The sequence below is a fragment of the Lepidochelys kempii genome, chromosome 2 (assembly GCF_965140265.1).
Source record: "Lepidochelys kempii isolate rLepKem1 chromosome 2, rLepKem1.hap2, whole genome shotgun sequence".
Classification (NCBI taxonomy): domain Eukaryota; kingdom Metazoa; phylum Chordata; order Testudines; family Cheloniidae; genus Lepidochelys; species Lepidochelys kempii.
In genome coordinates, this window is record NC_133257.1 from 44,304,869 (window position 1) to 44,329,569 (window position 24,701).

The 24,701-nt window shown below is 38.0% G+C and overlaps 1 protein-coding gene across 3 annotated transcripts in view; it reads right to left on the minus strand.

Annotated features, from left to right (window-relative positions):
• CIBAR1 (CBY1 interacting BAR domain containing 1) overlaps positions 1–24,495 on the minus strand; it is a 38,131-nt gene extending 13,636 nt beyond the window's left edge. The window contains exons 1-8 of one of the 3 annotated variants that reach the window (XM_073330585.1): positions 24,357–24,495; positions 19,722–19,956; positions 13,655–13,723; positions 11,592–11,693; positions 4,817–4,921; positions 2,991–3,104; positions 2,250–2,310; positions 1,229–1,348 (exon numbers count right to left, since the gene is read on the minus strand). In XM_073330585.1, coding sequence (XP_073186686.1) covers positions 1,229–1,348; positions 2,250–2,310; positions 2,991–3,104; positions 4,817–4,921; positions 11,592–11,693; positions 13,655–13,723; positions 19,722–19,956; positions 24,357–24,445 — 895 coding nt within the window. In that variant the 5' untranslated portion in view covers positions 24,446–24,495. The remainder of the gene's footprint in view (positions 1–1,228; positions 1,349–2,249; positions 2,311–2,990; positions 3,105–4,816; positions 4,922–11,591; positions 11,694–13,654; positions 13,724–19,721; positions 19,957–24,356) is intronic. The other 2 variants (XM_073330584.1, XM_073330586.1) reach the window with 2 other exon arrangements.
• Positions 24,496–24,701: the final 206 nt, after the last annotated feature.

A 24,701-nucleotide genomic window follows, 5' to 3' on the forward strand; every position in this document is an offset into this window, starting at 1 on the left:
TACTTGGAAAAAACAGAAGCAATCATCACACCATGCCTCTTTTATAGCTCTGCCCTCAAATCTTCAGAGCCACAAGGAGAGGAGCATGGAGCATGAGAGTGCTCTAATGAGCACTTTTATTAGAAGGTTCCACTGGTCCAAACTACACTGTTGAAGCAGTTCAAGAGTGAGAATGTGCAGAGGCCACTCAAAGAATGTCACTGTGTCTTTAAAAAGCTCCTATTACTAGACTGCTCCATAAAATGCAACATGAGAGCCAAAAGCCTGATAGCTTGCTTACTACTGATCACAGTCCTGAAACATTTCATTTTAGAGATTTTGAAATGTTGTTCAATTTCTCACAACCTGTGACTATTTTGTTTGCAAGATACCTTTTCTTCTTACTCTCCTTTTTTGCTCTATTATGGTATATTTTTAGACATTTTATTTCTTCCAATATTGTCAAGAACTTTTGCATGACTTCACTTTTTTTTATTTCTCCATTATCATCTCCCTCTTCATATTTTTTCAATTTATTGGACACATTTTAAAATATACTATAAAATCTCCCTGTTCATCCATACTAGATCATTTTACCCATCTTGATATATTTATCCTTAAGTGGAATGCATTCTTGCTGCAATCATTAATATTGACAACTGTATCCTACCCAATTTCTGTATCTTATTCTTATCACAGTCAGTTTACATTTCCTAAAAAGTCACTGCAATAAAGCTGGCTCTTCTAAAATGAAATAAATATTTAAAAAACTTTCTACAGAATTCTTCTCCACAACTCATACGCAACAACCACCAGTTTTTATTTCCTACAAAATCATTTTACAAAGTTAGTATTCTAAAATTAAGAAGAGAAAAATGTTTTATCTATTTTATTCTTCTATCACCCAAGTGTTGGAAGAACTTTGTTTCTGACACGTCCCTAACCAATTTTTCCTTTTTTGTATAAAATAGTTTATAGTAGAGTATTTACTATTGTATGCAAATCCTAGTCAGTTTTAACAAGGTTATTATAATACCTAGGTACAAGATACAAAATTAAAATGTTCACTGAATGTATCTGGAATGAACCTCCTCCATCCTCAGATGGTGTAATTTGTCAAAGGCCCATTAAAGTCAGTGGGTTTATGACAATTTACATCACCTGAGACTATGCTCCTGAGATACTGTCTCTAATTTATCACATCTTCTGAAATGAACCTTGAACCTAACATTCATGTTTTCTATCTTACCTGTTGTATTCCAGATGAAAATTTTGATGAACCAGTTCTTTGAAGGGGGGACTTTGAATTTGCACGGACTATGTCTAAACGAGACTGATAGTCTGGTGGATACAGTGAACTCCGAAAAACCTGTTCAAGGTAAAATGGCAGTGACTTTAGTGCCATGCTATAAATGCCAGACTAACAGCCCAAGAGACTGAAGCTCTCTAACACAAGTACAGCATTGGACAGTGCCAATACAATCTCACCCTCCCAATCCTGATTTAAAGAGACCAACTCTGGAACAGAGAGAATAATTCAATCTATACTTAATCTATAGTATAGACTATTAGATAGTATGCTATATAATTAATACCATTCAACATGGTTTTACGGAAGATAGACCTTGGCAAATTAACTTGATCATTTTTTGATGAGATTACAAATTAAGTTGATAAAAGTAACATTGTTGATGTAATATACTCAGACTTCTGTAAGGTGTTTGACTTGGTACCACATGACATTTTAATTGAGAAACTGGAATGATACACATTAAATTGATTAAAAACTGGCCAAATGATAGGTCTCAAATGTCATTATGAATGGGGAATCGTCATCAAGCATTTCTAGTGAAGTCCTGCAGGGATCAGTTCTTGGGCCTACATTATATATTTTTATCAATGACCTTGGGGGGAAAATTACTGATAAAGTTTGCAGAAAACACACGATAAGGGAGTGGTAAATAATGAAGAGGACAGCTCACTGATAGAGAATAATCTGACTTGCTTGCTAAAGTGGGTGCAAGCAAACAATATACATTTCAATACAGCCAAATATAAGGTCATACCACATAGATAGAAAGAATGTACATCATACTTACAGAATGTGGGACTCTATTCTTAGAAGCAGTGACTCTGAAATAAACTTGGGGGGTCCTAGTGGATAATCATATGAATTTGAGCTCCCACTGTGATGCTGTGGCTAGAAGGGCTAATGCAATCTCTGGATTTACAAACGGGAATGTCTAGTAGGAGTAGGGAGGTTATATTACCTCTGTATTTGGTAATGGTGCAACTGCTACTGGAATACTGTGTCCAGTTCTGGTGTCCACACTTCAAGGATGTTGAAAAATTGAAGAAGGTTCAGAAAAGAGCCACAAATATAATTACAGGATTGGAAAATGTGTCTTCTAATAAGAGACTCAAGGAGCTTAATCTATTTAGTTTATAAAATAGAAGGCTAAGGGGTGACTTAGTTACATTCTATAAGTATCTACATGGGGAACAAATATTTAAATAATGGGCTCTTCAATCTAGCAGACAAAGGTATAATAAAATCCAATGGCTGGAAATTGAAGCTAGACAAATTGAGACTCGAAATAAGGTACACATTTTTAACAGTGAGAGTAATTAACCATTGAAACAATTTACCAAGGGTTGTGGTGGATTCTTCATCAATGGACATTTTTTAATCAATCAGAATTGGATATTTTTCTAAAAGAAATACTTTAGCATTCAACCACAGCTATTGGACTTGAAGCAGGAGCTAAGGAAGTCCTAATGACCTGTGTTATTCAGAGGATTAGATGAGAGGATAACAATGGCTTAAAAATCTGTATATGAATCTATACCCACTTTAAGGCACTTTTACACAGCTGGAGTAGTATAAAGGGGGCCTTAGTGTAAATGAGAATTGGTCCTTTGCATTTTCTGATTTAGTCAACATTTGTAGATCCAGTGTGCAACTTGTCCTTGTCCGTAAATAATAAAAAAAGAATGTTGATTGCTCTTACCTCTAAATCGTCATTCTCATCAATATTGTGTATATTTTGGTAAGCAGCAGTGTAAATCTCTAAAGCTTTTCCATGGAATAACATTTCAATAGTAATAAATTCAGAAAATATGCTCTAAAAATTAATTAAAAGAGAAAGGTTTTATTTGTATGCAGGTATATTAATTTACATGACAAAAGTATCAGAGTAGCAGCCGCATTAATCTTCTTTTTGTGGATACAGACTAACAAATTTATTTGAGCATAAGCTTTCGTGGGCTACAGCCCACTTCATCAGATGCATGCAGTGGAAAATACAGGACGATTTTATATACACAGAGAACATGAAACTATGGGTGTTATCATACACGCTATAGCGAGAGTAATCAGTTAAGGTGAGCTATTACCAGCAGGAAAGAAAAAAAACCTTTTGTAGTGATAATCAAGATGGGCCATTTCCAGCAGTTGACAAGAACATGTGAGGAAAAGTAGGGGGGAAAAATAAACATGGGGAGATGGAATTAATTTGCAAACTGGACACCATTAAATTAGGCTTGAATAAAGACTGGGAGTGGATGTGTCATTACACAAAGTAAAACTCTTTCCCCATGTTTATTTTTCCCCCCTACTGTTCCTCACACGTTCTTGTCAACTGCTGGAAATGGCCCATCTTGATTATCACTACAAAAGGTTTTTTTTCCTCTCCTGCTGGTAATAGCTCACCTTAACTGATCACTCTCGTTATAGCGTGTATGGTAACACCTATTGTTTCATATTCTCTGTGTATATAAAATATCCCCACTGTATTTTCCACTGAATGCATCCGATGAAGTTGGCTGTAGCTCACGAAAGCTTATGCTCAAATAAATTTGTTAGTCTCTAAGGTGCCACAAGTACTCCTGTTCTTATGACAAAAGTACACTCCTGCTTCAAACACACAAAAACTGTATCAGAATTATATCATTGACATCCTAGAACACAACAGCAAAATTGTTCAATGCATTTTTTTTTTTAAAAGTTGGACTTTAATTCTAGCTATTAACCCCTAAGTCTGGTGGTAGCTTGACAAACACTATCTATCCCAGTGGTTCTCAAACTTTTATACTGGTGACCCCTTTCACACAGCAAGCCTATGAGTACAACTCCCTTGTAAATTAAAAACACATTTTTTATATTTAAACACTATTATAAATGCTGGAGGTGAAGCAGGGTTTGGGAGGGGGGGAGGCTGACAGCTCGTGACCCACCATGTAATAGCCTCGTGACTCCCTGAGGGGTCATGACCCCAGTTTGAGAACCCCTGATTATCCTGTTCCCACTTCATATACCATTTTAATTCCTAGTGAACAGTTGACTAGTGACATATATGACAGGCACCAAAGAGGAAAATGACAGATAGGTAGATTAGATAGATATGGTAGCTGTTTAACAGTTCAGTGAGACACTAAATGACATTTTAAGGCAACAGTTAATATTGTATCCAAATGAAATGAAGAATAACTAGTTGATGTTTGTGTGTGTAATGTTATTTGGGTATTGAAATAGTTGTGAATATCACAGTATTTGCACCAATTTGTATTTGTGCACAACTCACGTGAACTGGAGGTGTTGCCTAATCTTGCCAAACAGTAACTAAAACCATTTTGACATATCAAGAGTGATGCCATAAATTTAAATGTGAACTATATATAGGGTGACCAGATGTCCCAATTTTGTAGGGACAGTCCTGATATTTGGGGCTGTGTCCAATATAGGCATCTATTACCCCTCATCCTGTCCCACTTTTTCACACTTCCTGTGGTCACCCGAACTCACTCACACTCTCTCTATATATTTTTACATGCACACCTTTATGTCCTTTATTTTCTGTTTCTCAAAATTGTCAATGGTTTCCTCCAACTGCCGACTTGTTCGAGTTGCATCCATCGAAGCTCTCTGTAGATCACTTTCAGCCTTAGAAATATAACCAGATAAAGATGTTATTCCTTGAATTGATATTTAAAAAGTTGTGTACTTTACTTTAGAAACCATTAGGCTGTCCTACACATGCAAGTTATTATAGTTTAGACTTCTTGTGAGTTGGACATTAATATCACTTACACTGATGTAGAGCCCTTTAGAAGAATTTTTAAAGAGTTGTACAAGAAAAAACCTAAAATTTAGAGAACATGAACTATAAATCCTGGTGTAAAAAAGTATGCTAAGCAAAGTGAGTCTCTAAAGCAATGGTGGGCAACCCACATGCGGCCCGTCAGGGTAATCCGCTGGCGGTCCGTGAGACAGTTCGTTTACACTGACCGTCTGCAGGCACAACCACCTGCAGCTCCTAGTGACCGCAGTTTGCTGTTCCCAGCCAACGGGAGATGCGGGAAGCAGCGGCCAGCACGTCCCTGCTGCCTGCACCACTTCCCACAGCTCCCATTGGCCGGGAACGGCGAACCGCGGCCATGGGAGCTGCGGGCGGCCGTGCCTGCGGCCAGTTAGTGTAAACAAACTGTCTTGCGGCCCACCAGCGGATTACCCTGACGGGCTGCATGCGGCCCGCAGGTTGCTCACCACTGCTCTATGGAATTAGTAATAAATAAACGTACGTCATCTTCATCTCCTCCTTTAGGCTCCAGTTCAGCAAAGTTCTTAGCACTATCTTAATTTTAAGCATGAGTAACACCCTCCCTGTTCAGCAAATCATTAAGTATGTGCCTAATTGTTTTCCTGAATCCTCCCATAATGCACTGCAATAGAGAGCTTTTGGCATATCATATTTGTCTGATACAGTTCTGTCACTACTGGTATTTAGTAAGTAGTAGATACTGTAATGTTAATTATATTATGGTCATAGTAATAGAATGTTATTCTTGATCCACTTTAAATAGATATGGACATATTTTATATACTAATCTCTTAGGAAAAACAGAGTGTTGTGATACAACAGAATACTAAAATATGCATAGTTTGAAATTAAATAATTAAAAGATTTTATTTTGATGTTTCCTCTTCAGAAACACAACATGCACCTGTGACTGAAATTATTAATAAAGGAAAATATTTTTTATGAAAATGAAAGTAAAATATTTACAGTACAACTGTTACATGTAATCTTTGGTAAAAAACAATATGCTTACATAAAAAATATTTTTATCTACAATGTCTATCTTTAATACATTATGTATGTTCATGTGTGAAATATTTGATATATCAAAAATACCCAGTAACAGTGAATGTTCCTTCTGGGAGTGTGTCACAAATATGCTATAGCAGAAATGCACGCTTGTGTATACTTAAAATATAGAATGGAATATTATGATGAAGGTAATCAGCAGTCTTCTGGAGGGGAGAGCAGTTCTATCAGCCTATTCCACTAACGATTTTATAGTAGTCTACCAGTTAAGAGTTAAAAAGCGGTCTTATTAATGAGTTAGGGTAACCCATCTGATAGAAAAATTTCATTGTTACTACATGTTAGGCACATATCTGGTGATCATCACCAGGGCAGACAGTTGCTGGAAGTGGTATAGTTTTTCTTTATCACATAATGTTTAATCATTATCAGACATCAATCTGAAAAAAATAATCAAATCACAAAAAGGGCCAAAACTCAAAGAAACTCTTTAATTTTGACCAAAATTGGCAGAAAGCTTCTAAATACAATTGATAATGCAATTATGTACTCAAATAGTACTGTTTTGAAAAGTTTGGGAAATATTTAGCCCTAGGTGATATATTGTATGCATTTTCCCCATACTTTTTTGCCTTCAGTTAAAGCAAAAGTCTGTAGTCACATAACAATATGAGCTTGTTTGTACCATTTGATACATCAAAATATTTGTCATTTGTAGAAGGGGTTGATTTGAGAAAAGTTTGTCTGCTATTTTTATGAAGTTATACAGATAATTATAAAACAAAAATATTTTTGATGTTATCTGCTCAGCTGCAGACATAAGTCTAAAGCACTCATGGTACATCTGTACTTATCTTCTTACCATCATCGAATATGACAATACATGTAAACTATTTATAGAAGTAATGACTCTTAGTAGAAGAGCTGTAGAATGTCTTGTATGAATAGATAATGTGAATAATGAAGCATAACCATGCACTCTTATATAACCCTACACATAATTATGAGCTACTGAATGTCTAATGCAACACTCTTTAACCTCATAAAAATAGCCACAGTAATTTACAGATAGTTGAAACATTACTATTCTCCCTCAGAATCTGTCTGAAGAGCTCAATACCCTCTTGCTACACTTGTCACTGTCACAGTACCATGTATCGGAGTACACCAAATCTTCCCTACAGCATTTCCATCGCCTTGTCTCACAAGTACTCTCACACTCATATTGCACAAAGGTGAGGATAGTTTCTGGAGCAGGTTGCAGCACCATCATGTTAGAAACAAGATGTTCTGGGCTAAATATCACCCCTCCATTTTTGACAGGTGATACTTAAAAATACTGAACTGTTGTATGATTCGATCTGTATTACTGATAACTTGCATGTTTCAGCTGCTACCTGAAGGAGACCATTGTTGGTGGCAATTTCTCACTTGTTTTATCCAGAGATGTTTGCTTCTTATCACAGTACAATAAAGATACCATGGAGCCATAGAGGAGGAGAGAGAGGCAGCCTATCTGAGCTGCACCCTGGGTGCTCAATTTTTGTCTTCAGTCATCTTTTTGTACATGAAAGCTGAAGTAGAATTACATCCACTGACAGCATGAATGTTTGGCAGTGTAAGACATTTCCATTCCCAGCTCCATAGCCACTCTGTCCATGGGAATGAATCTCTTCTTTTGGCCAACACCAGTTTTGAAAGAGAATTCATTTTCCCCAAGAGTAGAGCAATATCTTGGGCACATAGATGCAACATCTGGATCTAAGCTCCACATTAGCACCCTATTTACTGAGTGTTTGCTTTGCATGAGCAACGTGCAAGAACATGTGTGAATCTGCTTCCTTGTGATCTGCCTTGAGTTCTGGTATTGCAGAATGGTTACCAGATGCTACTTTTACTGCTTGTGAGATATCATAAAAATCTAGCAGGTATACTTCACAACCAGGTATACTTCACAACCAGGTAACAATCTCTGTTCATACTTCATAATTCAGTCATAGAGAAGAAATTCTGTAATGTCTGATTTATTCTTTGAATTTGATATAATCTTCAAGAATTGCTTTAGTAATGATATTAACACAGCGGGGTTCCAAACTTCTTGCATCTGGACATTCCCCCTGAGGTCTCTCTCACCAGATGACTGATTCTTCATTTGCATGCTTGTCACCAACAAGAGCAGTGTCTTGACATTTTAATCAAAGGGTAATGTTCAGCAGCTGATCAGACAGCTCCCCAAAAGTTTTGCACTTGGCAGTATCAGTGTACACCATCTGCAGAAGCATCATGAGGTCAATAAATAGCTAATGTTGGCTCATTGGCTGATAATAGCTCAATCATTGACAGATTTTAATCCAGCCAAGAGGGTGTGTTGCTCTTTTGGGTCTTTCTTAGAGATCCATCCAAATTGAAGTAGGAAAGTGGGAGAGGTGCCAACTCATACTTCAACAAACCCTGGATATCAACATCTCTGGACTTGGCAAGCGCAGTTAGCTTACTGAATGTCTGACAATAGTTATTGCTTGTGCTGTCTGCTTCAGATGCTCAATTGGTTTGTTGAGATTTGAGATTATATTTTTTTATGGCATCAAGGTGGTCTACCTCATCCCTTTGCACTCGACTGGTTACAAACCACTTCATTTATTTTATCCCGTTCCCTCTTATTATGGCCAAACTTTTTGCAATTTCAGGTGGAGCCACAGTAGACATTGCAATGTACACAAGTGGCTGTCTGCTGTCTTGGCTAGTTCCAGGTTCAGTACTAAAAGGATCTGTCATTCTTTCAGTCACAACTTTTGTAGTATCTTGGACATTTTCATCAGCAGTCATGCACTCTATGGTTGTTTCTTTGTGGAGATCTGCCGTTGAAGGCTGCATTCCACACATTTGTTTTGTCATAGCTATTAATGAGTCAAGTAACACTTGGTCAGAGTCTTAGCTTCTGTGCAAAGATGTGGATGCTTCCCATAATCCTTGTTGAGAGATTGCTCAAATGGCCACACCATGCCATATACCACTGAAGGGTCAGGCAGTCCGGTCTACTGCTCCTAGACTGTCAACTAAGGCATGATATGTATCTGGCTTCTCCTCCTCCAGAACTCTGTCTGTTGGATCATATTAAAGAAGTTCTGTATTAAAATCACAAATGAGTTTGATTCCCCATAGTTTAAATTCCAGGGTATTACTAATTAAGAGGTCTCTTGGTTTTTGGTACTGTTTCTCTCCCTCTATGTGTGAAACTTGCAAGTTGCTAATTGCATTAGTACATTCTAAGACAGAGTCTGTTCTCAAAGCAATTCACACAGAGAGAGACTCAAAGCAATACTCTGTAACAACAGAAACAGCACCCAGGGACTCCCCGCCCTTTTGTTGTATTAACAATTGTGATTAAAATAGAGATAGAGGATGTATGTGGATGGATGCTTGGTGTGGATAATAACTGAATAATCAGGGAGGTGCCAGCCTACGAATCCAGTGTCCATCGGCTGAAGAAGGCATCAAGTGGAAATAACTAGAGGACCCCTGGGGGGCAGACTGGAATCCACCCAACAGCCTCAAGAATGGGAGAACCAAAGAACAAGATAACATCTAGCAGCACAGAGCCGTCAGGAATGTGCTATCTGCTGATTGATTCAGCAACAGCATGATGAAGCAATTCCCATAGACTGGCATAGGAAGAAACTCCTATGGACTCTAGAAAGTGAGAACTTTGGGGTCTGATTCTGCAAACCAACTTCCAGGAGCATCAGATGAGCATCTGACAAGGCCCTGCTCCCTCCACATGTCCAGGCCACCTGGCCAGTGGCTTGGCATGAGCAACTCTAAGGCTGGTAACTATGATGATAACCTTGCAGAACCTCTGTGTGTGTGTGTATGAATGAATGTGTGAATAAATATGAGATTGAATGGAATGTTATAGCTATAACTAACGGTTTACTATGATAACAATCTTGCAGAACCTGTGTGTGTGTGTTTGTAGGAATGAATGTGTGAATAAATATGAGATTGAATGGAATGTTATAGCTATAACTAACTGCTTACTATGATTCTTTCTGTATTCACAATAAATGTGGTATTTTGCCTTTTTACCTTTAATAAGATCCTGCTGGTTTTTATTTTATTGGTATAACATGTCTTCTGCTACATTTACACAACCCCATATAGCAAAATTCACATGACCACACTGGAAGTCAAGTGGAATCATCTCTGTGAATGTGTCAAGCTCCATGAACCTGTTATCTCTCTTTGCCTCTATGTAATCCATCAATAGTTGGACAAAATCCATTATATAGTTTTCCCAGAAGCATATTTGAACAATTTTTTCCTTGGGTAACATCAGTGTCTGTGAGCTGGCAGAGTGATTGGGTGCTGGTTATGAAGTCTGCCATGGCATTTTAAATATTGATAACATTTTATAATTAGGAGGTAGGGGTCTTCTTATCTGCACAACTTCATACAAATAGCAGGCAAAAAAACCCCAATCCCTTCTCAAATCAGTCCATTCTAAAAATAATGTCAAATATTTTGATGTATTACATGGTACAAACAAGCTCATACCATTATATGCAACAGACTTGCTTTAAACAAAGGCAAAAAAGTATGGAAAAATGCATAAAGTATATCACCTGGGGCTAAATATTTCCCAAACTTTCTAAAACAGTACTATTTTTGAGTACATAGCTGCATTATCAATTGTATTTAGAAGTTTTCTACCAATTTTGGTCAAAATTAGACTGTTTCTTTGAGTTAGGGCCCTTTTTGTGATTTTATGATTTTTTTCCGTTTGGATGCCAATAATGTTTAAACATTATGTGATATAGAAAAAACAGTACCATTTCCAGAATCTACATCCACCCTGGTGATGACCACCAGATATGTACCTAACTAGTGGTAGCAATGAAGTTTTTCTAGACGATGGGTTACGCCTTAGTGCCTAAAATGGGTCTGAGTTGGTAGACTACAGATTTCCCCACCCCAATCAGCCTCACTGAGCAACATCAACAGCAACTCAGGGGGAAGTTCATGTCTCTATGGCTGCAGGAAAGATCAATATAATTGCCAGAATGGTAAGGAGACAAAATAATGGAAACAACGCTAAAATTAAACAAAACATATGGAGAAAGTTTGTCCCACAATTACTTTCTAAAGACTTATCACTCACAATAGGATATAATCTTTCCATAACCCTCAGATACCATATACAACAGATATTTAAACCTACTATCAATGATAGAAAAATGGGGAAAAATTGAAAATGTGAATATGGTGACTGAACACATGCCAGATACTCTCAGGTACTTTTTGTTAAATAAATGCTACTATAGCAAATATTATAAGCTATAGCCAATTAGCTGTCTCAAAATATAGTATAAAGAATTTGTGATTCATGATCAATGTATGAAATAATCACTTTAAAGACAATTGCTTTCACATCTTTTTCTAAATACAATATTTTTAATTACTGGAGAATCAATTACTTCTTATATTCATTAGTAACAGAAAGGATACAATAATGTGTCGATCTGATGGATTCCTCTGACGTGTCCTTTCCAGTTGAGATAACTGCTTAGCCTCTCGATTCTTTGCTGTTAAAGTTGCTTTGAGATCATCCTGCAAATATATTTATACCATTCTGTATATGCTGAAATAGAGCTAAGGGCATATGAAATACATTTGTTTGCATTTATGAGTTGTCCAGAAAACTTACACAAAATTTTTTGCTCTAAATCAAACCAGGTTTTTATGGACTAATCCTGTGAAATGATGAGCACTTCCTGAAAAAGAGATCAATGCGCACTGAAGGTGCTCAGCGCCTTGCAGGATTGGGCCCCAGGCTGCGTGTGCCATCTTTTAAATTTTTGGAGGGAAAAATGTGAACAAAAATCAGGAGTTCTTAAAGAAGAGTTTATTAGATGGGCAAAAAGCCACAATTCTACAATCAAGAAAGAGGTCGACTATGGCTAAAAGCCCATGCTGGTTCAGTGGCAAAGTGTAGCCAGCATTTAGAAATAAAAAAGCAATATATATATAACAAATGGAAAAAGGAGAAATAGCAATCAATATAAATTAGAAGTATGAAGTGCAGAAGATTGATAAGGGAAGCTAAAAACATCAGGGAAAATCCACAGCGGGCAGGACTAGAGTTTTAAAATACATTAGGAACAAAGAGAGCCTAGCAATGTTATAGGCCCACTACTAGATTAAAATGGTAGAATTTTATTAATGATGCAGAAAAGGCAAAGGTGCTCAAATATTTCTGTTCTGTATTTGGAAAGAAGCAGGATGATGTACTCATATCATATGAAAATGAACTACTTTACAGTCCATTAGTAACTGAGGAGGATGTTAGACAATATCTACTCAGGATAAACATTTTTCAATCAGCTGGCCTAAATAACTTGCACCCAAGAGTCCTAGATGAGTTAGCTGAGGTGATCTGTAGCCCACTGATGTTAATTTTTAGTAAATCTTGCAATTCTGGGGAAATTCCAGAGACTGGAAGAATAATAATGTTGTGCCTATATTCAAAAAAGGCAAATAGGATGATCCAGGGAATTATAGGCTGGTTAGCCTGATGTCAATTCCTCGCAAAATAGAACAGAAGCCGATGCGGGATTCAATTAATAAAGAATTTAGGAATAGGAATACAATTAATGCAAGTCAACATAGTTTTAAGGAAAACAAGTCTTGTCAAAAAAACCTTATTTAGTTCTTTGAAGAGATTATACATTTGGTTGATAAAGGTACTGTGTAGATATAACAATTAGACTTGTAAGGTGTTTGACTTAGTATTGCACAACATTCTGATTTAAAAATTGGCACTATACAATATCAAAAGAGCATATGTTAAATGGATTAAGAACTGGCTACCTGACAGATCTCAACAATTAGCTGTCAATGGAGAATCATCACTAAATGGGGGTATTTCAGTGAGGGTCTACTGGCATCAGGACTAGGCCTGATGCTATTCAACATTTTCATCAATGCCTTGGAAGTAAATATAAAATCACAGCTGATAAAGTTTCCAGATGACACAAAGACTTGTTTTAATTCAAATTAAATTAGTTCAAATGTGAAGGGTTCATTCAATTAACACAGTAAAGTCTCTTTATTTCATATACCCAGAAATTTAGTTGTTGTCCTAAAGCATTTGCAAACAAGTTTTACATATCTGTTTAAAATAAAAAGATACCAGAATTTACAGGGAATGCCATTTTGGAGTTCTGCGATGTGATATGATGGAGTGCTGTTGCTTTTGCAAGTTGCTGCACATGCACACTATTCTACATGTACTCTATAAACCACTCTGTCCTTCCTCCCCCTATCGGGACACTGTTCTCTAGAGGATTGGACCCCCTCCTCTCAGCTGTTTCCTGAAGCGTATCTGCTTCAAACATGTTCCGGGCCGCAATTCCAATGTATTGTTGTGAGTTACACATCTATACATTTTTGTTGTAATAATTATTTTTAATAAGAAAAGTTTAAATAATTTGGTATACTTAACAAGCTTCACAAAAATGGCTATAAGAATACACTAAATTTTGAGAGAAAATACACCATATAGTACCTACCCTTTTAAGTTTTACTATGGTCCCGTAACTTTTCAGAGGGTCAACAACTTTGGCTTCAAGCCTTTCAACCTGGAAAAAAAGTCAAATTATCCAAGTCCTCTGCATATTAAATGTATTTCTAGAAAACTGATTGCTTTAAGAGTAATGTTGATTCTATCCTACTAGGATTTTAATCACATTCATTGAAGAAACAGTGGAAGCAGAGGTTGAATATATATTACATGTATTTATATAGGCAAAAGCAGAACCAATAAAACTAATCAAGAAATAACTTTTCTTGATTAATCCCTAGTGTAACTTCTTTTATTTCAATGGCACTAAACCAAATTAGGCTGGGAATTCTAAGAACTGACTACTGGAAATAGACAATGTTAAATCTCTTAAATTCTACAGCTTTTAAGAGATTAAAAATAAATGTATTTGTTTTTAAATGTTAGATTATGGATTTTAAATTGTTTGCTCATTAATATGCTTTAAGAGATGCAAAGCTCCAGATTTTTGAAAGCTATGGGAGCAGCAAACCATGTACTCAAAAAATCAGAAACATTATGCACATATATTAAGGCATTCACAGATATTTACATTTGAGATTTTGTTTTAATACCTTCTACATGGAAAAAGAGATGAAAATGGCTAGACAGGTAATGGAGCTATGACTGTGCATGTCATACAATATTGTGTCTGTTTTATTGTTACCTTAAAACAGAAGTTGGCCCAATAAAAGATATTACCTCACCCACATTGGCTCTCTAATATCCTGGGATCAACAGCTACAACATCACTGCATACAAAAAATGGAAGTTATCCTCTCTCTCTCTGCTTCTACCACCCCTTTTGTTTTGCCTACCTGTGAGCTTTTGAGGCCAAGGACTTTTTACTGAACAACCGTTTACCCCATAGCATACTAGTGCCTGTAATAATAAAGTGTGTGACACTGGCAGACAATCAATGAACTGTCATCCTTATTCACTCATTTACAATTATGCCTTTCATCATACTATGCTCTCTTTTATATAGATATGCATCTCTTTTATAGGGGCACATTAACTTGTTAAGTAACATAAAAAGACCTCTGTTGCTACACAGTTTATAAAACAAAGTTCCAACTCCAATGAAGTCCAGTAAAGCTCTACAATTACAAACAAAATCAGACCAACGATTTTAAAACCAGGGATCTTAAAAAGATAATTTTGTGATGAAAGAAAAAATGCCAGCCAAGTTAAAGTTAGATTCCACAGAGGAAGAGAAATTTTGGGGAAAGACCTGTTTCCTAATTATTATTAATGGACAAAGCTTCAGATCCAAATAAAAACTGCTTTAGAAGGTACAGGACTGTAAAGGGTACTATAAATAATCTCAATTGTTCCAAAGTTCGACATGATTTAAGCATTGCATTAAGAACTGGACTTTTTAGAACCATAAATGTTTATCCTAATCTTTACAGAGCTAAATCCCATTATTTTTCTTCGCTGGCTTTTTGTCTTTTGATTTTCCTCGCATCCTCTGCATGTTTTTCTAATCTTCCTCTTTTTTTACTCATCAAAGAAACCAGGTTTGAAACTGGAGATCTGCAACACTAGATGACTACAGCATGCGGAAATTAAAAGGCTCTTAAGCTAATATTCCCCGAACTTTTACGAATTAAAGAACTTCAAAATCTTTTTAAGTACCTGGCGCTGTTGTGGAAAAATGAATGGAATCAGCAGTCCTTATGAGCTATTTTACTTGTTAGTTCTGACAAAATGCATATGAAAGCTGCTGCATAAATTGATGCCCACAAAGAGGAGAAGGGAAATGGAGACAGAGAGACAGATGGATAACAAGAGATGGAACTTATGTAGCCATTCCCTGTTCTCTTTTTTACCTTTTTCTCAATCTATCTTTTCCCTCCCCACCCCAATTAATTGTTGGAAAGGTGGAAAATGGCTTGACTGAAGGGCCACATTTTTAAAGGTATCTAGGTGCCTAAAGATGCAGAAATGTGCCTAGTGGATGTGGAGAAGTCGGAGGGCTACTGATAGTTGAGCATATTAAAAAAAACAAAACAAAAAACAAAAACAGTTTCCCTTCTCCCTTTTTATGGTTATTCAGCAGGCGCGAAGGGGTTAATTTCTTTCCTGAAACAAGACAAGCACTAGTGACTGTGGGGAAGTTGCCTAGCTTGAATGAAGGAACTATCAGGAACTAAAGGCGGGGGCGGGGGGAATTAATGCAAAACCTTTGACAGGTAAACATGTCTGGAGTGGAGAAATATCACCATCTGGAGGAAACTGGCTATACTTGTTTTGACTGGGTTCAAGACGCCCAGCAAACAAAGTATTATATCAAGTGACCAGCCTAATATAGAAGAGGAGTCACTTTCTCTCCATGCACGAACTGATATGACACTGTGCACAAGAGAGACAGACCCTGCAGAAAGGGTCTGAAGGCCTGAAACTGAGCAGGGTCCTGTATCGTAGAGAAGTATTACATGGTAAACATGCAATACGCTATTTATTCTTTTACAGTATGTTTCTCCGTAAAGCTTTTGTTCTAAACAAGCTGGCTGGTCACTGGTCCATCCTGTCATTACCTCAGGAAGAGAACAGCACAACAGGTTCTGAACTAGACTCCAATTTATTAAGATGACCACAGTGAACTGCAGGAGGAATTACAGCCTAAATCCCTGATCTGGAGTGAGAGGAACGTGGTTTCCCACCCCGAGAAAAGTGACAGGTAGAGACCTGAGTGGGTTTCCTCAAAGAAATCAAGAAGGGGGCAGAAGTGCAATTACCTTGGGAACTGTAACAATGAGATTCTCAAGAGTGCCTAGATGCCTAACTCACTGAAATCAATGGGAGCGAGGCATCTATGTGCTTCCAAAAATCCCACTAGGCACCTATCTGCATCTCTAGATGCCTAAATACTCTTAAAAATCTGGCCCTAAATACATAGTGAAAGGACCAGATATAGCACTTTTATTTTCAATTGCCCTTTCTTAGTAACAAGAGCTGAACCTCTTAAAGGTGAACTTCAAAAGGAAAAAGGGGATTTATGATTTTTTCTTTTGTTTCTTAATGTGTACAGATGACTTGAAAGGCTTTCTTGGGTTTTTTAAAGTTTTTTTCTACTTCCTTTTTTCTTTATAAAAATAGCAAGAAGGTCAACGATTGCATTCCCCTTTTCAGTTAGAGTACTCCTTGGTGACTCAAATTTGAAGTAGGAGCTTTCTGAGCTCTCTAGTGAAGGGGTAGAGGTATCCTTAATAAACTCCCAAAAATTTTAGTTCAATAGGTGTTAGCTTAAAACAGAATTTTAAACAAGCTCAATAAAAATCCATTGCATTCTAATTATGCTCCAATCCTGCAGTTAGATTCATGTGGCTGGACTCTTGCACATGTGTAGAGACTCTCTGAATTCAGCGGAGCTCCATGCTAGTGTCACGGTTGACCCTTCCAGATCCCACTTCAGGATCAACACCTCTTTTCCTTGACACAGTATTTCCCAAAACTTGGGACGCCACTTGTTCAGGGAAAGCCCCTGGCAGGCCGGGCCGGTTTGTTTACCTGAAGCGTCCACAGGTTCGGCCGATCGCGGTTCCCACTGGCCGCAATTCGCCGCTCCAGGCCACTGGGGGCTGCAGTAAGTGGTGCCGCAGTGGGAGCCGCGATCAGCCAAACCTGTGGACGCGGCAGGTAAACAAACCAGCCCGGCCCGCTCGGGGCTTTCCCTGAACAAGCAGTGTCCCAAGTTTGGGAAACACTGCCTTGATACATTTGATGTCATAAACTCACCCATTTTCCAGCTGTCTATAATAACTGATAACAAAGTGAACAATACCTAAATTCTAATTCAAAATATGAGCAAAAAACCAACAACTTTAAAACACATCAAGGCCTTTTTACATATTATAATGAATGTAGAACATCCCCATCTCAATAAGTAAATGGCCACTTTTTCTCTTTCGCATGTTACCTTTTAACATCAGAATAAGCTTTGTTTAGAGTGAACTTAAAATCATGAACCAAACTCATCTGGGTTAAATGGCCTATTTCAGGACAGTGTCAAACTATTCTTAGGGCTCCAATCCTGCAAAAAAAATTATGTGTTTGGGATGACTCATGTGAGTCAAGTTAGAAGCAAAACTCAAACAGCTTAATGGGACTAAATCGGGGGGCCCAGATAATCTTCATCCAAGAATATTTAAAGGAATTGGCACATGAAATTGCAAGCCCATTAGCAAGAATTTTTAATGAGTCTGTAAACTCAGGGGTTGTACCGTATGATTGGAGAATTGCTAACATAGTTAAAAATAGTTCCTATTTTTAAGAAAGGGAAAAAAAGTGATCCAGGTAACTATAGGTCTGTTAGTTTAACATCTGTAGTATGCAAGGTCTTGGAAAAAATTCTGAAGGAGAAAGTAGTTAAGGACATTGAAGTCAATGGTAAATGGGACAAAATACAACATGGTTTTACAAAAGGCAGATCATGCCAAACCAACCTGATCTCCTCCTTTGAGAAAGTAACAGATTTAGGATGACTATGAGCCGCCAATGTGATATGGCCATGAAAAAAACTAATGTGGTCTTGGGATGCATCAGGTGAGGTATTTCCAGTAGCGATAAGGAGGTTTTAGTACTGTTATACAAGGCACTGGTGAGACCTCACCTGGAATACTGTGTGAAGTTCTGGTCTCCCATGTTTAAGAAGGATGAATTCAAACTGGAACAGGTACAGAGAAGGATGATCCGAGAAATTGAAAACTTGTCTTATGAAAGGAGACTCAAGGAGCTTGGCTTGTTTAGCCTAACTAAAAGAAGGTTGAGGGGAGTTATGATTGCTCTCTATAAATATATCAGAGGGATAAATACCAGAGAGGGAGAGGAATTATTTAAGCTCAGTACCAATGTGGACACAAGAACAAATGGATATAAACTGGCCACCGGGAAGTTTAGACTTGAAATTAGACAAAGGTTTCTAACCCTCAAAGGAGTGAAGTTTTGGAATAGCCTTCCAAGGGAAGCAGTGGGGGCAAAAGATCTATCTGGCTTTAAGATTAAACTCAATAAGTTTATGGAGGAGATGTCTGATGGGATAACATGGTTTTGGTAATTAAATATTCATGGTAAATAGGCCCAATGGCCTGTGATGGGATATTAGATGGGGTGGGATCTGAGTTACCGAAGAAAGAATTTTCTGTAGTATCTGGCTAGTGAATCTTGCCCATATGCTCAGGGTTCAGCTGATCGCCATATTTGGGGTCGGGAAGGAATTTTCCTCCAGGGCAGATTGGAAGAGGCCCTGGAGGTTTTTCGCCTTCCTCTGTAGCATGGGGCACGGGTCACTTGCTGGAGGATTCTCTGCTCCTTGAAGTCTTTAAACCACGATTTGAGGACTTCAACAGCTCAGACATAGGTGAGAGGTTTTTCGCAGGAGTGGTGGGTGAAATTCTGTGGCCTGCATTGTGCAGGAGGTCAGACTAGATGATCATAATGGTCCCTTCTGACCTAAATATCTATGAATCTATGAAATCAAAGAGACTATTCACGCATGAAAAGTTAATTCTTTTCAGGAGCCTAATTTTGGGAATACAAAGCATAATAATTTAACATTGAAAAAAGAAACACAAACAACATTTAATAGATTTTGCAGAAGAAATGACTTACAGTATCATTCCAGATTCCAGAAGACAGCCCGAGTCACAAAACCAAAAAACAAATATTTATTAAGCATAATCTATAGCCCAATAAAATCCATTGCCTCTTCTCATCTCCACTGAAGACCTGTTATCTGTCCCTCATTCTTCAAAACCTGTGAGAAGCTACTCAGAGGGACTATTCACAAGGCATGGAGTTAAGTATGTGCGTAAGGCATTTCACAATTGGGGCCTATGTCTTCAGAAAGCTCATTAGTAGGGTAAACTATGAAAGCTGGTGGAGCTTATTTAGCTTTGTTCCTAACGCATTTGTTACTAATGCATTTAAAAGTGGTTTCCCTCAGTCTCAAGAGAGAAGCAAGGTATACATTATGGTAATCGTATTAAAAAGATAAGTTTGCAAGCACAACATGCACAGCTTTAATTCTATACCTCTGCTTGGCGATAATCTTGAAGTTTGGAAAATTCATCTGCAAAATTTTTCAATCCAAGTTTTAAGCTTGGTGTCTCTGTAGCTGCATATGCATATATTTCATTTACTAGAAGGTCTGCTTTGTCTCGTAGTCTAGCAGTTTTACGTACATATGCAGCAAATATTTGGCACAATTCACCAAAATGTTTTTCCACATTTGAAACAGCCTCTCGTACTTGTCTAGTTTGATTGTCCCTAGAGACCAAGGAAAAATGAAAAACAAGAAAAAAACCCAACATGATTAAAATACATACAGATTAAATAGGTTTGACAGTACTGTCATCACTATACCATAAACAACATATTTCAAATTGGTCATTTTACTTCTGGGCAAAATGGAAATTTATTAGAGGAAAATTATACTTAATATTCTGATGTGGTGTTTGCTTATCTAAAAAAGACAAATAATAATAAATAACTGAAATTTATATTTCAGCCTAAGACTCACTAAACTGAATTTTAACAAGTAAAAATGCCATAACTGCAGACCCAAACCAGATACATCCACATACTTGAGAAAATCTTCATAAAACTCCTATGCAGTTAGGTGCTTTGGAAATCTCAGTAGCAATGTATCTGCATCTTTAGACACCTACATACATTTAAAAATCTGTCCCAGAGAAATTAAAGCCCCAATACTGCAGACACTTACACACAAGCTTAAATTTAAACATGAATGGTCTCACTTAAATTAGTTGCCCAAGATTGACAGGAAATCGGTGGAAGAACCAGGAACTGAACCCTGGCCTCCTGAGTCCTAGTCCAGGACCCTAACCACAAAACCACCCCAATCTCTTAAAATATAAAAAGTCCCCAATACATTAATGTGTGAATGTTAAACCATTATTAGAACTTACATGCAAGTCTCTGAATGTCTCTATCTATCATTGGGTAGTAGAACAAGTTATAGAATCATAGAATCATAGAATATCAGGGTTGGAAGGGACCCCAGAAGGTCATCTAGTCCAACCCCCTGCTCCAAGCAGGACCAATTCCCAGTTAAATCATCCCAGCCAGGGCTTTGTCAAGCCTGACCTTAAAAACCTCTAAGGAAGGAGATTCTACCACCTCCCTAGGTAACGCATTCCAGTGTTTCACCACCCTCTTAGTGAAAAAGTTTTTCCTAGTATCCAATCTAAACCTCCCCCACTGCAACTTGAATAGATTGATGGAAACACCTTTTTCATCTGTAGCTCTCAAAGCATTTTTCAAAGAATCCACGTATCCATATCCCCATTTTACAGATGGAAAAAACTGGGGCACAAAGTGGTGAATTGATTTATCCTAATTCACAGACAGCAAGAATGTGACAGAGCTGGGAACAAAAGCCTGATTCACATCTCTCCTGATTCACAGTCTAGTGATCCTTCCTTGGAATGTACTCAAAAGTGCCAGTGTGCATTGGTTTTGAAAGTAAAGTTCTGTAACTACAGAAGTAAACAAAGGCTATCAGATTCAGGAACTCATTTTTTTCCCCTGAAGTCCTCAATACCAACTTCATAGTTAGGCTCATTTCAATTTTTCAAAGTGCAAGCTTAAAAAATTTGTTAGGCATAACAACAAATACTAAATACAAACAAAATGGATCTTTGCACCACTTACGTAAAGATCCATTTTTATTATCGTTTGAAGTAAAACCATTCAGTATTTTAGAAGTCTCAGTGACTTAAAGGACATAATCAAATTTTTAAAAAAAAACTTGCCTCACTTGTCTGAATTTTTTTAAACTTACAAACGTTATACCTAATTTACTATAACTGAAAGAATAAAGAGTGTTTCCCCTTGTTTTTTAACTTCATTCAATTGACAACAGTTTGAGTATAGTCATTTCAAATGTTTCTTTTGTATTGTTAGTCTGTTTCTCCTGTTTTAATGCAAGTTTTTCACACAGCAACAAAGGAGAAAAAGTATTTTAAAACAGGAAAATATGAACATAAACCCCACAAAAATCAGCAGCGAGACACTGAGGCAGGCATAGTACCAGAAAACAACTTGACTTTTATGGGGTTCTGCGCAGGTATAGGGCTCTGCTCATGTCGATTGCAGGATCAGTTTTAATGGTTCTAACTTTCACAAGAGGTAAATAAAATCTAGCACAAAGAGTATGAATTATTTAAACAAAACAAAAAATAAAAAACCTAATTGTAAGAAATATTTATAATGCTATTTCCATCACAATAGCAAACAAATAAAGTTTTCATTATGCAATACCAACAACATAAAATGTTGCAGAGTAAAACTCTGGTGCATAAAATTTTATGTGAGCCTTTTGGTTAGGTGGGTTGGCAGGAGGAGGAGTATTTACAGAAATATGTGTCTGCCCAATGGAACTCAAATACTATGCTCCAGTAGAGCTTAGGAAGTCCTTGAAGCAGGTACCTTCTCTACCTAACCTCCTTAGAGTTCATAGGTATGGTCTTGTGAAACAGGGTGGATTGTCAAAAAAATGCAAGGTAAATTTTCACATATCAGCATCTTTGACTGAATGTATTAACTGTAAGGGTAAAATAATATATATGTAAATTACTTTCATTGGTTATATTTTGCTTTTTATATGAGTATGAATTTTAATACTAATACAAAGCTATGTATTTGATAAGAATTTTATTAATTAATTCAGAAACTCAAGCTAATGATGGGTTCTGAGTGGGACTTAAATTTCAACTTCCAACCAAACACCTGCATATTTTATACTTATTAATCTTCGTAAACCATTCCATAAATTGAAGTCAAGACTTAATCAGTTGGCATTAATATTTTGCTTGATACTTCAGTCTCCTCCTCCTCTCTGTTTAATAAGTGCCTTCAGTTGAGGGTCTCAGCTCTGCTGGTCCTACATATAGTAGCACTTCAGTGTTACTGGCAACATAATTCTACTGCTGCTGAAGTTCATATGATTCTCAATGGATTCATTCCATTGCTTGATGCCCACAACAATAACCTAATTCTGCAAATGTTAACTACCAATTGCAGAGTACGTAAGAAGTCCCATTGGCCCCAATAAAACTGCTCAAACACTGTGCTTGGTATGGTATGGTATGAAAGATCAGGCCCTATGTTATTAGCAACACAGGACAAGATCCTTAGCCTTGGAATTTGCTCACATCTCACTTATGTGGAGGAAAAAATTAACACCTCTTTCATTTGTGTGAGTAGCAATTCTGACAGCCTGAAATGATCCTGGCTTTTAATTTTGACCACTGTCACCAACCTTCCAAACCCAAAAAAATCAAAGGAAATTCAATACTTCAAGACCAGAGTATTGTCTCACAGTTTATATTTTCTTGACAAGACAGAGATGTGAAAATACATGCTCAAAATGAATGTGTGTATGTTATCCTAAGTCTTTTGGAAGAAAATACCACTGCAGAGGAAGATCAGTTTATGATACCTCAAAGTAAGCAGGCACAATTTGAGGTAGGGAGGTTGTTTTCTTTTAAAGACAAACACCAGGGGATAGTCTCCCAGCTTCCAATGCTTTTCTCAAGTCTGCTACCATCTAAATAAGGGATATTTCTCAAACTGAGTGAGAATATAAAAAAATCTCATTGAAAAGCCCATCATACAATCTTTCTTCCACAATTAACACTAATCGAAAGATAATCTCTAGTGAGGGGTCCCTCCCCTCTCCTATTGAACTGTGTGACCTTGTTTACATATAACCACCACCTCCCCACTTCAAATAATGAGAGGGAATTTAACTGGTCTGCCCAAACATTCAGCAACTTTGTGCCTACAGTTTCCCCATGTGAACAGCATTCAATTCTGACAGATACGAATTACATTTCCTTAAAGGAAGGTGTGAAAAGGTTAGTTTGTTTTTTAAAATGCTACTTAAAGGCAATAAAAGGACTGAGAGCACAAGGCTTGATTATATTAACAACTAGTCTTCATTTTATCCCAGCATACTAAACCCCTAGATACATTTTGTTGCCTAGACTTTATAGTGATGGGCACAGTATGAAATGGCTTAAAGCAGACAGATGGGATGAGCGGAACGAGACTGGTCATGTATGGGTGCAGGTTACTATACTTTTTTGTTGGAATAGATCCGGCTTTATTTTCACTTTGAACATCCTCTGTTGCCCTACCCAAACTATTGTATTTAGATTTTTAAAAGCTATTTTTGGCAAAACCCCTCTTCCCCCCCCCTTAAATTAAAACACAACATAAAGCCTGGACTCATCAACTTTAGACAAATATAAAACAGCTAATATGAAGATAATAAACCCAGCCCCCCCAAACCTCAGGGCACCCTGTCTCAAAAGCCTGCGGCCGATGGGTAACAAATCAGGACTGGGGAAGCCAAAGAGCCAACCTCTCCCTCCTTCCCCCTCCCCCAAGCCTAGCCACAAGTAACAGGGAGGGACTCTGCCCCCGCTCCCACCTCATTAGCAGGGGCTTCCGCCCCCTCTCCTCCCGCTAACGGGACGCCGTCCCCCTGCCCCCCTCCCGCGCCCCGATAGCGAGGGCTTTGTCTGCCCCCTCCCGCTCCGCGCTCCAGCAGCCCAGACCTCTCGGCCAGACGCGGGCGGGGGAGGGGAGGGGAGGGGAGCGCCATTCTAGGCACCCGGAGCAGGGGGCACCGCACTTACCTGGCGTCCAGCCCGCGGCCTAGCATCATGGTGGCGGCCGGGAGAGAAGGGGAGCCGCGGCGCACGCTCCGCTGACACCCAGTTCCCATGGACACCGAGCGCCGCCCACGGCCCGGGCTGCTGAGCCTGGCCCTCCCCCAACGCCTTCCCAGGCTTAGAGTCTGACTGAATGATGCCAAGACTCGTTGCCTCCCGGCAAGTCCTAACCGGCGATTCTGTGTCCTAATAATGCCAACTTCTACCCACCAGCCACACTAGGGCTGAGGACAAGGTAGCTCTGACATCCAGCTGGCACTACCATCCGGTATTCCTCCAGAGTACAGAGAGCATTTTGCCGCATTCCTG